Here is a 14,802-nt window from a genome sequence, read left to right on the forward strand (position 1 = left end):
GCTTGTAGAATGATTCCAGTGAACAATAATTTAGCTATTTAGTTTGGTATGTATTAAGTCACAAACAGATAATACTCATCTTCTAGAGATGATTAAAAAACCAGTAGAAACTAAATCAAATATATTCACTATTCAGGCTATTCTGAGTATGAAATGAACAACATAAGTAAACTTTATAATTCTAAAACAGAAAACTATTCTTTCTAAAAACACTTCAGAAAAAATTCTTTACCATTAACAAAAATGCCTATCTTTTTCTGAAAGCAAAACATACATTTTACCTTGGAATTTTCAATGGACAAAATCGTTATAAACCTCATAAAACCAGGGAACAAATAGGTAGTAAGAAATTTTAATGATGCAATCAAAAATGAGTACTACTTGATTTTAGCCTTTGATTGACTTTTTAAGAAATCCAAACCCTATAACCATGCAGATAACTCTTAAACATAAAGACAGCTAGGAAGTGCAGAGGATAAAGAGCTGGGCCTGGAGTCAGGAAGACTCATCTTCATGAACTCAAATGTATCCTCAGATAATTACTAGCTGTATGACCCTGGACAAATCAACTTAACCCTGTTTGCCTCAGTTTCCTCATCTGTAAAATGAGCTGGAGAAGGAAATGGCAAACCACTCTAGCATCTTTGCCAAGAAAGCCCAAACAGGGTCACTATTGAAAATGACTGAACAACAACACAAAGACAAGGTCTGGCTGTAGATTTAAGTTCACTGCAGTTCCTTGCAGTAACTTTCCACAAAAAAAGCAGGAAATATATGCTCATTCCCTATACTGTGATCATGTTGATAATTCAGTATTGCCTAAGTGGGAGCCATTGTGTAAGAAGTACAATGAATACTCACTGAGTTTATCCCAAAACTGAGGGTTACAAAAATGTGGCTTGTGTACCCCATCTTGACTCTTCTCTTCAGGAGAAACCTGTTGGAAGCTTCTCTAGAAGTGAAGGAATCTGAGAATTAGGGGTTGTCTCTTGTAGCAGAACTTCATAAGGAAATAGGATATATGGATACATAAGTTAAATAAAGTGTTCTATAGCATCTATAAAAGCTGTTTTTAGTCATACTCTAATAAAAACTGATTTGAAATGCCCAACTGTCAATTTCAGTCAATCAGCTCAATCTATATTGCTTACACATTGCTTCAGTTTTGACTCCCCTATTATACTGTACGTGACTTTAAAGAATTTCAAGTTTGGCATGTTACAAATAGATTCTAAGGGGCTAGCCAAAAACTTAGCCTAACCTATGAGAAGGAAAGTATTTCTTTTTACATTCATTTTCAGATAAAAATAGGTAAAATTTAAGTGCTCCCAGGTATGTGTCCAACAATTCTAGCTTTTTACCACATCCTTGACTGTTTAAAAGAAAAGGAGGAATTGAAGCCACCTGACACAAAATATAGTGAGAAGAAATGATCTCACCGTTAGGGTATAGCGTAAGTGCTGGTACTAAGCCTAAACCTGCCTATAACATGATTATAATATATATTAAGATATTAGAAGATAAAAAGGGCATTCAATTCAAACCACTGTGCATGGAGTTTTCTTGGCAAAGATACTGGAGTGATTTGCCATTTCCTTCTATAGTATATCACAAACAGAAATGACTTGCCCAGGGTCCCATAGCTAGTAAGTACCTGAGGCCACATTTGAACTCAGGTCTTCCTGACTCCAGGCCCAATGCTCTATCTACTGAGCCACTTAGCTGCCTCCATTTATGCAGTAGCTGTTTATAATTTGAAGAACTGGTTACGGGCAGCTAGGTGGCACAGTGAATAGAGCTCTGGCCTTGGAGTCAGGAGGACCTGAGTTCAAATCCAGCCTCAGACACTTAACACTTACTAGCTGTGTGACCCTAGACAAGTCACTTAACCCCAATTGACTCACCAAAACAAAAACAAACAAACAAACAAAAAAGAACTGGATAATTATAATATCATCTAAAATGATTAGTTAAAAAAAAGCAAAATTAAAATTCGCCTTCTAAAAATTTATGTTACATTTGTGAATACTAAGTTTTATTTGAATACATTTTTAGAAATCAATTTTTCTCTCCCCTCCTCACCCCTAAAGGCCCATGCCAGTATGGTATAATGGAAAGAATACTGGACTGGAAGTCAGGAGACAGGCTTCTAATGCCACCTCTGCTACTAACTAGTCATATGATCATGGGTAGGCAACACTCTGTGCTTAAGTTTGCCTATATGTAAGATGAAGTAACTGAATCAGATAAATTTTTTTTCCAGCTCAAAAATTATAGGTGACTATGAGAAAAATAAAATACCATTTTCTTTTTAAGCAAAAATACTGATGTTACATTACAGATACTTACAAAATCCGTTCCTTTTTCAGTTTGGTTACTTTGATCTGTAAGGCTGAAAAGTAGGGGGAAAAAAGAACAGCTGTAATTTACTGATATATTTCACAACTTCAGTCTGGTATTTGAATAATGATAGCATTAATAAGAAGGAAATAACATTTCCCCTAAAATCTATTATGCTTGTTTTTAAAATGGAATATTTTATTTTTTTCCTGCTTACATGTAAAAACAATTTTCAACATTTGTTTTTTAAATTTTTGAGTTCCAAATTCTCTCCTTCCCTTTGCTCCCCCCTCACTGAGAAAGAAAGCAATTTGATATAGGTTATACTAATGTCTACGATGCTGAGGTCCACTAACTAAATTATTCCTTTCAGCTCATGACATGATAACTATACAGTTTTTTTAAAAAGCCTCCATATGTAATTTACTCTTAACAGAAGTTTCAGGTTTAATGATTTTAGGTTTTGTTTAAGTATGTACATACACATATATACCTGCATATGTTATACGAATTGTTAGTGTTACGACATGATTTCTCTGATAGCATCATCTCCAGGACCTACAAATCCTATTTTTCATTTTTTCAACACATAAAAGTTATTTAACCAAGTTATTTAATCTAACATTCGTATCTGAATAAGCATCTTTTTATGTATTTATAATTTCATTAATGAGAACCACTGAAATGGACACAGTTTGGTATATGAAACAGAATAAGACATGCTAGGGATCTTATGCCTTTATCCTTGGCCTAAGCCCCTGATAGGGAAAGTCACAAAGCAGGTAAATAGCCTGGGTCTTCGACAGCTTTTATGAAGGAATTATGTTGATAGGAAGAGGAATAGCAGGTAAAGACAAAGCTACTAAAAGTTTCTTGAATCCAATTTCATTACTTTTTGTGATAAATGATTTTCCTATTTTAAAAAAAAATTGGTTTTTGGGGCAGCTAGGTGGCACAGTGGATAGAGTACCAGCCCTGGATTCAGGAGGACCTGAGTTCAAATCAAATTCGGCCTCAGACACATAACACATACTAGCTATGTGATGCTGGGGCAAGTCACTTAACCCCACTGCCTAGCCAAAAGGAAAAACAAAACAAAACAAAACAAAAAATGGTTTTCATATACTCTGGCCACAGAAGACAGAATTAGCACTAATGGATGGAAGTGTAAGGAAGCAACTTTCCTTTATTACATAAGTAAACACTTTCCAATAGCTACAGCTATTAAAAAATGAAACAGATTGCCTCAGGGAATAGTGAGTTTGCCCTCCTTAAAGGTCCTCATAAAGGGGCTGGACAATTAGGCACATATTGTGGATGCTGTTAAAAAAAAAGTCATTGTTTAGGTATAAATTGGTAGGGGTCAGACCAAATGATTTCAGGTTTCTTCTGTCTTTATAATTCTACTTAAATTATTATTTTAGAAAAGCTTTTCATGTTATTAATGGGAATTTATAATAGCATCATCAATACAATTGTATGACAAAAAATTAGCTACTCAATCTTTTAAAGACTATGTTAAATTTAAAGTTTCTCACTGCTAGTTCCATCATTAACTGCTAAAATAATAATGTCAAATTCCTAAGTGGGGTTTTTGTTTATCTGGGTTGTTTTTTTTTTTGAGACTAGACCCCATTTTCATCCAGGCTTGAAGCACATTAGTCACAGGCCAATCCCCTTGCTGAGCAACATGGAAGCTTTAACTTGTTCTGTTTTTGATCCTGGCTGGTTCAACTCTCCTTGGACAGTATGGTGGCCCCCTGCTCCAGGGAGCACACTCTACTGGTAGCAGACAGTGTGGACACTGGATCAACCTTGGTCCTACTACAACTCAGAACTCCAAAATTCAAGCAATCTATCAGCCTTGCTGCCATTCTGCCCCCACTCCCCATTAGAAGGTGTGCACAACCAGCTGATCCCAACTTTCTGTATGCATCCAAACTCTTCTTTCTCGTCCTAGTGTTTGGTTTTTTTAAAACTATTAAGCTATTTTTCTCCCTGGTAGTAGTATGGAAATTGAGTATATTTCACACAGATACCGATACAGTGGTCACATTTCTCTGGTGCTCCAAACTGTCAACAATTTATTCATAAACTGTGAAACTTAATCTTGTGGAAAAGTTAACATCCTTGAGGGGATAGCTAGGTGGCACAGTGGATAGACAGAGCACTGACCCTGAAGTCAGGAGGACCTGAGTTCAAATCTAGCCTCACACCAAACACTTACTAGCTGTGTGACCCTGGGCAAGTCGCTTAGCCCCAATTGCCTTAAAAAAAAAAGAAAGAAAAGAAAGGAAAAAAATAACATCCTTGGAAACAAAATTAATGTTAATACTCTTGGCTATAACACTTCCTCAGAGGGTAGACTGAGATACCACTTAGAGATAACATACATTTCTTTCACATTTTTCTTGTTTGTTCTCCATGACGAAGTAGAATTTTATGAATTGAAAACATTTTTTTCCTTTTTCCTAGGTAATAGTGATAAATTCATAAGCCCTTCAAATTAGGGGTTTACAACATACTAACTAATTTAATCTTGAAGAATCACCACCAATACATGACCTTGTTAGGGCAGTATTTGGAATTAGCAATCTTTCTTCTCACTCTTTTCCCCTTCCAAAGAATGATTACATGAAAATTTACTTGTTGACAAGATTTCCTTGGCTTTTTGTTTTGGCCGACCCTCTGAAATTCAGACTTGTATTTAAAAAAGGAAGGTGGAGCCAAAGATAAAATGGATTCGTGCCAAGGACTATTTCAAAAAGAAAGGTAACAATGAGATACAAAAATCTGTATAGACTTCAAAAGAAAATTCTTGGGAAATATGGAAAGACTACTCTTTTATCTTATAAGCATTCAACACCTGTGAGACATTTGTTCTGTCATGCAGATCAGTCCAGAAACAGAGGTTTGTGTTTTTTTTTAAAGTGCTTGCTATTCATCAAGTCAATTAGGCATCTGCAATTAGAACCCCTATAAAGTGTACTTTAATCCTGCTCCACACCCATCGGAAGGAATGAGGCTGTACAACAATGCAGCTCTTGTATGAACAGGCATTCTGTTCAGCCAAGTATTTGGAATTGTAACAGTGGCAACCTGAGCCACCAGTTCAAGAGGCACTGCTCAGAAGGCCAAACATCATGCTACCAGTAACACTATCCCCCCTCACTGGCATCTGAATTCAGCAGCAACAGGACTGATTAAGCATTAGGTGAATAGATGTATGCTTAAAATACAAACAAATTAAGTTTAAACAAGAATCCAGCAATGTAGCAGGAATTGTTTGTTATTCAAAAAAGTGTTAAGAATTTGACCCTAATTCCCATTTTTATGCCCTCAATCTTCCCCCAAAATATTTAAGTGGACTGAATGATCAAAATCACTTGACTACAAGATCAAACTATATGCAACCGGGACATTTAAAAAGATTTGTGATTGTCCAAATATCTAATATGTTCATAAAATCACTTCCCTCTTAATAATAGATTAATTTGAGGCAGATCATCTTTTTGACTTTGAAGATTAATAATGTTGCTAGTGTTCCTTCGGTGGATAGAAATTTCAAAGTTAAAATTTTTAAATGTACATTGTTTGCCCATATTTATGACATACAAATACATAGCTTAATCTCAAATAAATGATTAAATATGGACAGCTTCATCTATGTGAAATTAAAAATTTTAAATTTACTGATATCCATTAACAGAACAAAAAAGAATAAGGTCACATTCTTGTCACTGTGGAAATACTGGCATATTATGGGAAGCTACAATTAATTATCCTTGAAATTTAACTATCATTCTGCTTAGAAAGATTTCAATACTACACTAAAGACATAATACCTCTCTTTTAAGTGTTCATAAAAATTTCTAGAATGCTATTCTGTACTTTGGCAAACTGTAGTGAAATCATAGGAAATTACAGAAGACCCACACAATAGACTCTGAAGTTATAGACAGAAACTGTATGTTATTTCTCTTTATTTTTAGTCCTCATCTCACATCATTGTTTGTGAATATTAATGTGACTGATAAAATAAATACAGACATTCTTAAGAAACTAAGTGCATTATGTCTGTTCTTTTAGGAGCAAGATAAGACTGAAAAGGTCCTAAGCATACTTGCAAGCTGTGGAAAATACTTTTACTAAGGTATAAGAAAACAACTGAACTGAGCATCCACAAGATATATATTTGTAACAATAATGAATCGGGGAAATAGTATTTTCTAAATTCTAATTCATTAATGCATCTTGCACCTGAAAGTAATTAGACAAATAAGAATAAATATAGAAAGGAAAAGGAATCCAAGACTACCTAAAAGGTTATTCATCAAGAAAAATTAGGAAACTTCAAAACATAATTTCTATCAACTCTGAACAAATTAAAATCTTCATAACACATTTCTAAAATATAAAAGCTAAATAAATAACAACATTCTGTATGGTGTTTATACTTACATAACATCTGGTACAATAAAATCATAAAACACACTGTGGTAAGTATATACTTTCTTGAGTATGAAATAATTTATCTGAAAGTCCTAAAGCAAAAACTTCATTTATGAAAACCTGTTTTCATGTCCTATGAACATATATAGGATGAAAACAATTCTTAAGAGAAAATCTCCAACCATAATTACACTGTGAAATGGCACAATAAAGTAATAAATACCCGCTTGACCAAATTTTGCCTTTGGATACATATGGGAAGGTGTTTGAGTGCATATAAATATTTATCTGTGGACAGAATGTTCAAATGAAAATGCCATCTTCTTCAGGTACCACTATTCATAAAAACTTGCTTTTTGCTGACACCTAGATTTAAAAGAATTTAGTCAATTTTCATCTCTATTTATAAACTTCAAAACAAATACAGTCCAGGCAAGTCCATGTTTGATGTCTCTCAAATAGCCTCTTATACTAGTTCTATAAGAGGATCTCCACCTTCTTAAAAAATTAACTATCCTTCAGGCATGTCTTTGATGTTATCACATAGTCAGAGGATCTAATTTTATACAAAAGTTTTGGATGAGAAATACTGACAAAGGGCTAAGCATGAAAAGGTCTGCCTGCTGGCAAATGTGACTGACCCCACCTAAAGTATGTTTTTAAATGAACTTTAAATTAGCATTTAAAAGTTTTAGGAATCTGTGAAATACCACCAAATAAATGGGAAAGGAAAGACATTTTGTACATTAAACTACAGAATTTTTCCCTTTTTCTTTATTATTCATGGTAGGCAAACAAGCCATGAGCTGCCAGATGGATCTCCCTTGGAAATTTTTTGTAGGAACCTAACTAATGATGGCACTATGACTGATTAGAGTATTTGCAACAATTGTATAATTTATTACCTAGAGGATATAAAAAAGCAAGCTGCATTATAAAGAATTATACTGCTTTTTTTCCTCATGAGACTGTCATATTCCTTAAAAGGTGAGTTATTCGAAGATAAGGAATCTCAAACAAAAAATGTGATTAAAAAAAGGCAATGTTATTGAAAAATTATCAACACCAAGTTAAGTATCTGAAAAGTCCTAGTTTTAAACAGAGTTTTTAATGAAGTTGCCCTGAGTCTATCTGGATAAACAATTTTTAAGTTTGCTGATTTCTGATGAGCATTAAAAAACAAACAAAAAACTAGCATTCAAGAAAATCTACCAAATGCCACAGGATCCCTAAAGGTAACGCAAATAAAATAAAGCTCTTAAACCTATTGGTTATAAACGTAAGATTAACTGATGAATATTTTAAAATATTCATAAATAAAATCTGGTAAAATGTTAATTTTTCTGTCACAGATGTTCTTGGTAACATGCAGTACTGAGGAAGGAAGAAAAGGAAACAAGGATTTATCAAGCATCCATATGCCAGGCACTGTGCTTTACAAATATTCTCATTTGATCTTCACAACAACCCTGGGAGGGATGGGCAATTATTTTACAGTTGAGAAAACTGGGGCAGGCAGACGCTAAATAATTTGCCCAGGGTCACCCAGCTAGTGTCTGAGGTTAGATTTGAATCCAGGTCTTTTTGACTCCTAACTGCTCTAACTCAAACTATATTAATTTAAAAGGTTACCTTATTTCACTTCCAGATCACAAAGGAATATAAAGTTTTAAAAATATATATTAACACTACTGTAGTTCAAACTTAGTGCTGCTCTACTTGATTTACCCATACTGTAACCACAAGTAAACATTCTCTAGAAAAGCTCCTCCCAAGAATGGGAGATGGAGGTTCGGGGGTTGGTACAGTTATTTGGTAGATTGTGAAAATTGCTTCTTTATACTAATGGCCTTACCTAAATGTCTGTTTAGTCTAAACTTAAAGTGAAAAATATTTTCATAAAAAAATACTGTAGATGGGACAACTGGAGCTTCTCTATAATTTTCCTTCACTAATCTTCCAGATCTAGCTCTAAGAACTTTTAATTGATGTATTCCCCCAAACTCAAGTATCTTACATCATTTAACCACCAATGCAAGAAAGGGACACATGACAAGACTTTCATATTGATGCAGAAAAACTATTTAAAGCTAATTCATTAACTGTCACAAGGTAATAGGCAAATCAATTTTTCTAAAAAAGAAGCAAAACAGTATCAATGGCACTCTTAAGCTTTATTTAGTGTGTTGTCATTCATATTACCTAAAATTTCAAAGGAATAATGAAGTCCAGTAAAGTACAGAACTCTAATTATATTACTTTGTGAGCATATATTCGAGAGGTAAAAAAACTGAAATTTAACTTTAAAAGCCAAATTAACAATTTTAAAAGTTACTACCTGACTGGATTTATAATATATTTTATATGAAACATTTTCCACTAAAAAGTAATCCTAACGAAACTAAAAATCATAGGAAAATCCAAAACAAGCTAAAGAATAATGCTAGAGCTTGCAGTAATAGTATAAGGGTCTCATCAAGTTATTTTAAGGTTGAGGCTATGCCATAAAGTCCTTCAAATAACTGAACTGCCTTGAACAGGCTCTAAAACTGACAGATTTTATAATGAATCTCATATTATAATGGTTCAGGTTTCAGTGACATTCCAGCAATAAATGCATTACAATCTAAGAATTTTAGAGCTAAAAGAGACAAACAAGTCTACTTAACACACAATTATTCATGAATACAAATGTGGTTGTTTGTAGACCAAAGCTAATTTAATTGCAATCAAAATGGAGCACAAACGGTCAACTGAAGTTAATTACCCCTAGTAAAGTGATCAGATCTCTGTGGCATTCAAAAAGTAACTTTTTCTAGACTCAGCCAAATTCAGTTCTTTTTTATCTGATATGTATCTTTATAATATCATTGCTTAAGAAAGGTAAAACAACATTGAAAAAAAATTACCTTGTACTTCTTTGTCATGACACTCCTTCAGTTTTGCCCAGAGATCTTTGAAATCACTGACTGTTTCTGCAGAACTGGGGCTACCACAACTACTTGCAGGAACACTCATCTTGTTTTCTCTGTTCCCAATCTTCTGTTTACCTGATGTACTCTCTTCACCTTGCTGTCACATTATATATTTATGGACTTGTTTCTGTGAAGACAGTTGGGACACCTGTGATGACAGATGACAACACTTTATCAATGTGTGACTTGCAATTATGCATGAAAAAGAACTACGTGGGTTTTGTTTGTTTGTTTTTAAATTTATGTATAATTAATCACCTTAAAAGTGTGAAAGGTGGAGATAGGTGGGATGACACCACAACTCCAGGAATTTGGTTTTGAATTAAATTAAAATAGTTTTCAGGTAATCGTTTTATTTTCACAAGAATAGAACTTTTGTAGAAATTATGCTAAATTAAAGACATTTTGACTGAAAGATTCTAAGTCACATATGGCCAATATATATTTGACTATATTCTTTTGCTTTTTCTATCACATCCAGTCAACTTTTCTTTAGTACAGAGGAAGTGGCTACTTACATATTTGGGATTGATACACGAACTAACAAAACACTGGATAGAAACTTGGACATATTCTATGAAAATCCTTAATTATGGGGACAATCATCTCAACATGAAGATATACAAGACATACATATAAACACACATCTCCTCCTCCACTCCATATACATATGTGCAGAGAAAGTGCTAACTTTTAAAAACAGTGCTTTCAGGTTTTCGAAGAGCTTTGCATATATTATCTCATTTAATCCTCATAACACCTAGAGAGGATGATTCCTATACTATTTTCATTTTACAGATAAGGAAACTCTGTTCAGGTAGGTAAAGAAACTTTCCAGAGTCACATACTACTAAGTGCCCTAAGCAGCTTCTTCTTTCAGGTCTTCCCTGACTTCAAATGCTCAGCAGACTGAATACATAAACTTTAAGTTAAAGCTATATTATCATTTCAGTTATCTGACTGCATTTTCTCTTCGTAAAATGGGAGAACAAAAGTGACAGATCAAACATATATGAAACTGAAAAGGGCTATACAAATAAGTTTATCAACCAAGAATTTTAAAGGTAGTTAATGTTTAGAGGTGCAGCAAAGTGTGTTTCTCTATCTGTGTACCTGCAGAAAGATACTTATAGAAGTTTCTCAAGACTAATAAATATTTTGAATTATTAGTTACCAAGCTGAAAAAAGGTCATCAAATAAATACTATGAACTAGTCACCATCAGAACATTACACACATAACAAATCTACTGATAATTTGCCAAGTCTCATTTTAGAAGTTTGAATATCATCTCCTACAAGAAACTCCTTGCCCTAGATGAACAAGAAATTGATTTGAGTCTCCCATTAAACAAAGTTAAATCTTCTAGTAAAGGTGTTATCCAATCAAGGAATCTATAAGTATTTTATTAATCAAAGTTTACATTCGAATGGGGAAAGACAATCACATCTACAAACACATATAACCTAAATATAAAGTAAACAAATACAAATATATTCAAAGTAGTTTGGGAAGGAACACACAAGAAATTGGGATAATTAGAAAAGGCTTCATGCAGAAGCCTTTGAGCCACAAGTACTTCTCTTTAAATAAGAGTACTTCATTAGGACGGATGCATTCCAGGCATCTGAGGCAAGACACAAGGAGGGCCTAGACTAAGATGGGACCTGTGTAAGTGGTGACAAGAGGATGGATGCGAAAGATGTTGTCTGGATGTGTTGGGTGAGGGAGAGTGACAAGTTCAAGGTAACGCCAAAGCTCTGCATAAGTGAGACTGGAAAGACGGCAATGCCTGGGATAAATATAAAGAAATTTGGAAGAGGGTAGGGTTTACGGGGAAATATGAATTCAGTTTTAGACATGCTGAATTTAAGATGCTTCTGGGGTATCCAGTTTGAAATACCCAATAGGCAACTGGTGACACGGTACTAAAAGTCAGGGGAGAGACAGGGACTGATTTTGAGTTACAAGCAGAGACATGATTATCAAACTTAAGGAATTTTAGGGGGTTAAAGGAATTTAGGACAGAATCTGAGAGAGTATCCACAGTTAGGGGGCATGATAAGGATTATGATCCAGCAAAATAGACAGAGGAGGGGTATGACAAGTCAGTTAACAAGTTTACTAGGTAGTCCCAACCATCATGCTAAACAATGAAGACATAAAAATGGGGGAAAAAAAGGTCCCTGCTCAAGGAGTTCATTAGTGTCAAATACAGCAGAGGTCAAGAAGGATAAGGACTGAGAAAGGACCACCAGATTTGGCAATTAAGAGATCAAAGAAAACTTCAAAAGAGCAATTTCAGTTAAGTGATGGGTCATGAAGTAAGGGTTGAAGAGTGACAGCAGAGAAAAGTGGAGAGTATGGACAGTTCTTACAAGGAGCTTGGGTCAAAAGGGGAGGTAAGGTAGAGAACAAAAGCTTGAGGAGAATGGAAGAGTATAGTGAAGGTTTTTTCAGGATGAGATTAGACTCTGGCATGTTTGAGGGTAGTAGGGAAGAAATCAGTGGAAATAGAGGTGAGAGAGATTGCAGAGCAGGGAGGATCAAGGATATCTACTAGAAGAAAAGGGATAGGATCAAGTACACATGTAGAGTAGTTGGTCTTTTTTGTTTGTTTGTTTGTTTTGTTAGGCAATTGGGGGTTAAGTGACTTGCCCAGGGTCACACAGCTAGTAAGTGTCAAGTGTCTGCTCTGAGGCCATATTTGAACTCAGGTCCTTCTGACTTCAGGGCTGGTGCTCTATCTACTGCACCACCTAGCTGCCCCTAGAGTAGTTGATCTTGGCAACAAGGGCCACATCTCTGCCAGAAACGAGGAAAGTAAAAGAGGAGAGAATGTGAGGTGATACCAAGGCACTTTCAGATTAAGTAAATGGGAGAAACAGGAGTTCAAATTGAATAGTCTCTATTTTCTTATTGAAAAAGAAAGGCCTTGACCCTGGGCTTAACCCCAACTGCCTCACCAAAAAGCAAAAAAAGAAAAAGAAAAGCCCTCAGCTGAGAAAGAGGGGAAGGTATAGGAGGCTTGAGGAGGGAAGAGGTTTGAAATAGCTTCTGAGTGGAATGAAAAGGGAAATCAATTAGGGAGGAATAAAAGTACTGCCTTGTCAAAGGGAGGATCCAGTTGAGGTTAGATATGATAATGTATATAGTCAATCAGCATGGCTGAGAATTTCTATATTTCTACAGTGGTGTTCAGCAGCTCCTCAATAACAGCAGAAGAGTTAGATGATAAGAGGTATGCAAGGCTAAGGTCTGGCAAGGGTAAGTGGCAACAGGACAAGACAATCCAAGAACAGAGAACACTGTATAGCTGAAAAGGTTAACTATTTGATAGAGATTACAAAGGGAGAAAACGGAAATCAGAGCAGGGTTAACAGCCTAAGAAAATACTGAGGGATGGAGGGACTGAAGGAGAATAATTTCTGGAGATCTTAAAGGAGAATACATTTGGGAAGGATGGAGGCATATGGAATTATGGTCAGGGGAATGTCAAAGGTTCTAATTTGGGAACTGGAGTACGTGAGGATAGATAGTGAGTTCTAGTTTCTGATCCACCCCTATAATTGGCTGAGGTAAAAAAGTGAGTCATTGGACTTGAGACTGAAGAATTGAGAGGATGGAATATTTGTGGATATTCAAGTCCCCTAGTAGAAGAACAGGAGTTGGGAAAGAAATGAATATTGTGAACCAGGCACCAAACTAGCCAAGAAAGTAGGGGAGTATGACCTGGGGATCAGTGTAACACAGAGACTAAAATTGGACTCTGTGAAATGTTCAAAGGCAAGCAAAAACAGAAAAGAAAACAAAAGCAAACACTCTAAATAGGCTGTTAGATCTAATTCTCTACAACAAAATTTCTGTACTTGGCAATAAATACAGATTAATATTTACTAAGTATCTCTGAAAGATACAACATACTTTTAAGAACAACAGAACTGAAAAGATAAACTGTGAAACAATGTACTGCTTTAATACAGCCCTTGGCTTTCAGAAAAGAAAAACAGGCATGAGTGACAAAAATGTAGCATCTCCCACCTATCCTTTAGGCCTCCTCCAGTTTATAAAATGGAGCTATTCATTTTACAGGAGTAGTCCTACAGAAAAGACATAATTATATACTCTTCTCTGTAACATAGCCTATTTTATTTTCATAAAATTCTAAAATCCTTTATCAATACGTCTCCATGCTCCCTTTCAGCTCTAAAATCTATGATCCTATGAACTTATGACATGGAAATTCTAACTTGCAGTGATCCATTCCTATCCTGAATTTCTATAGCATTTATCCTGTCAAATTCTTTTAGGTATTTTAACATGTGTGGCGTCCCTCTCAACTAAATTTTAAATTCCTCATGGGACAAGTACTGTGTCTTATACTTTTGTACTCCCTAGAACAGTGTTAATCTGTTATCTTAAGTGTAAAATTAATTATGAACCTTATCAATTAAGCCAATATGTTAACAACCCACTATGTGGCAAAGCAGTGATGCTAAGGATACAACAAAGACAAAAGAAAGTCTCAGTCCTTGAGGAACTTACAATTTAATGTGATAGATAAGCCATACACAATAACAATCTGTGTACATGATACTTACCCCTTACCCTGCACTCTAGCGACAGTTTGATGTGATGAAGGGTGTTAAGGCTTGCAGTTATGAGAGTTGTGTTCCATTCCAGCTCCAACATTTTTACTAGCTATGCAACCACAATCAAGTCACTTGAGTGTCAGTTTACTCATCTGTAAAATGGGGACCAGAGTTTCATAGATTTGGGGATGGATGGGATCTTTGAGGTCACCTAGTCTAACACTCTTATGTAATTACTAAGGACAATAAAAGTCAAAGAAGTCAAATGATCTACTCAAGATCACACAGAAAGTAGTAGAAGAGCCAAGATTTGAATTCAAGACCTCTGACTGATCCAGCACTGTTCCTACCATACATAGTTGGATTACACTGCAGGATTGTTTTTGGTAAAGGACTTTATAAATCATATGTATGTGTGTGTACATACATATTTGCATATGTAAT

General features: G+C 35.1%; 1 protein-coding gene across 4 annotated transcripts in view; it reads right to left on the minus strand.

The window, feature by feature from the left end:
- The window catches only part of RBBP8 (RB binding protein 8, endonuclease), a 113,285-nt gene that overhangs the window by 73,014 nt on the left and 25,469 nt on the right, over window positions 1-14,802 (minus strand). For 3 of the 4 annotated variants that reach the window (XM_020968712.2, XM_020968711.2, XM_020968715.2), the window contains exons 2-3: window positions 9,702-9,915; window positions 2,350-2,392 (exon numbers count right to left, since the gene is read on the minus strand). In XM_020968712.2, coding sequence (XP_020824371.1) covers window positions 2,350-2,392; window positions 9,702-9,810 — 152 coding nt within the window. In that variant the 5' untranslated portion in view covers window positions 9,811-9,915. The remainder of the gene's footprint in view (window positions 1-2,349; window positions 2,393-9,701; window positions 9,916-14,802) is intronic. The other variant, XM_020968714.2, reaches the window with a different exon arrangement.

This window comes from Phascolarctos cinereus, unplaced genomic scaffold (assembly GCF_003287225.1).
Source record: "Phascolarctos cinereus isolate Bilbo 61053 unplaced genomic scaffold, phaCin_HiC Scaffold_4;HRSCAF=312, whole genome shotgun sequence".
Taxonomy (NCBI): domain Eukaryota; kingdom Metazoa; phylum Chordata; class Mammalia; order Diprotodontia; family Phascolarctidae; genus Phascolarctos; species Phascolarctos cinereus.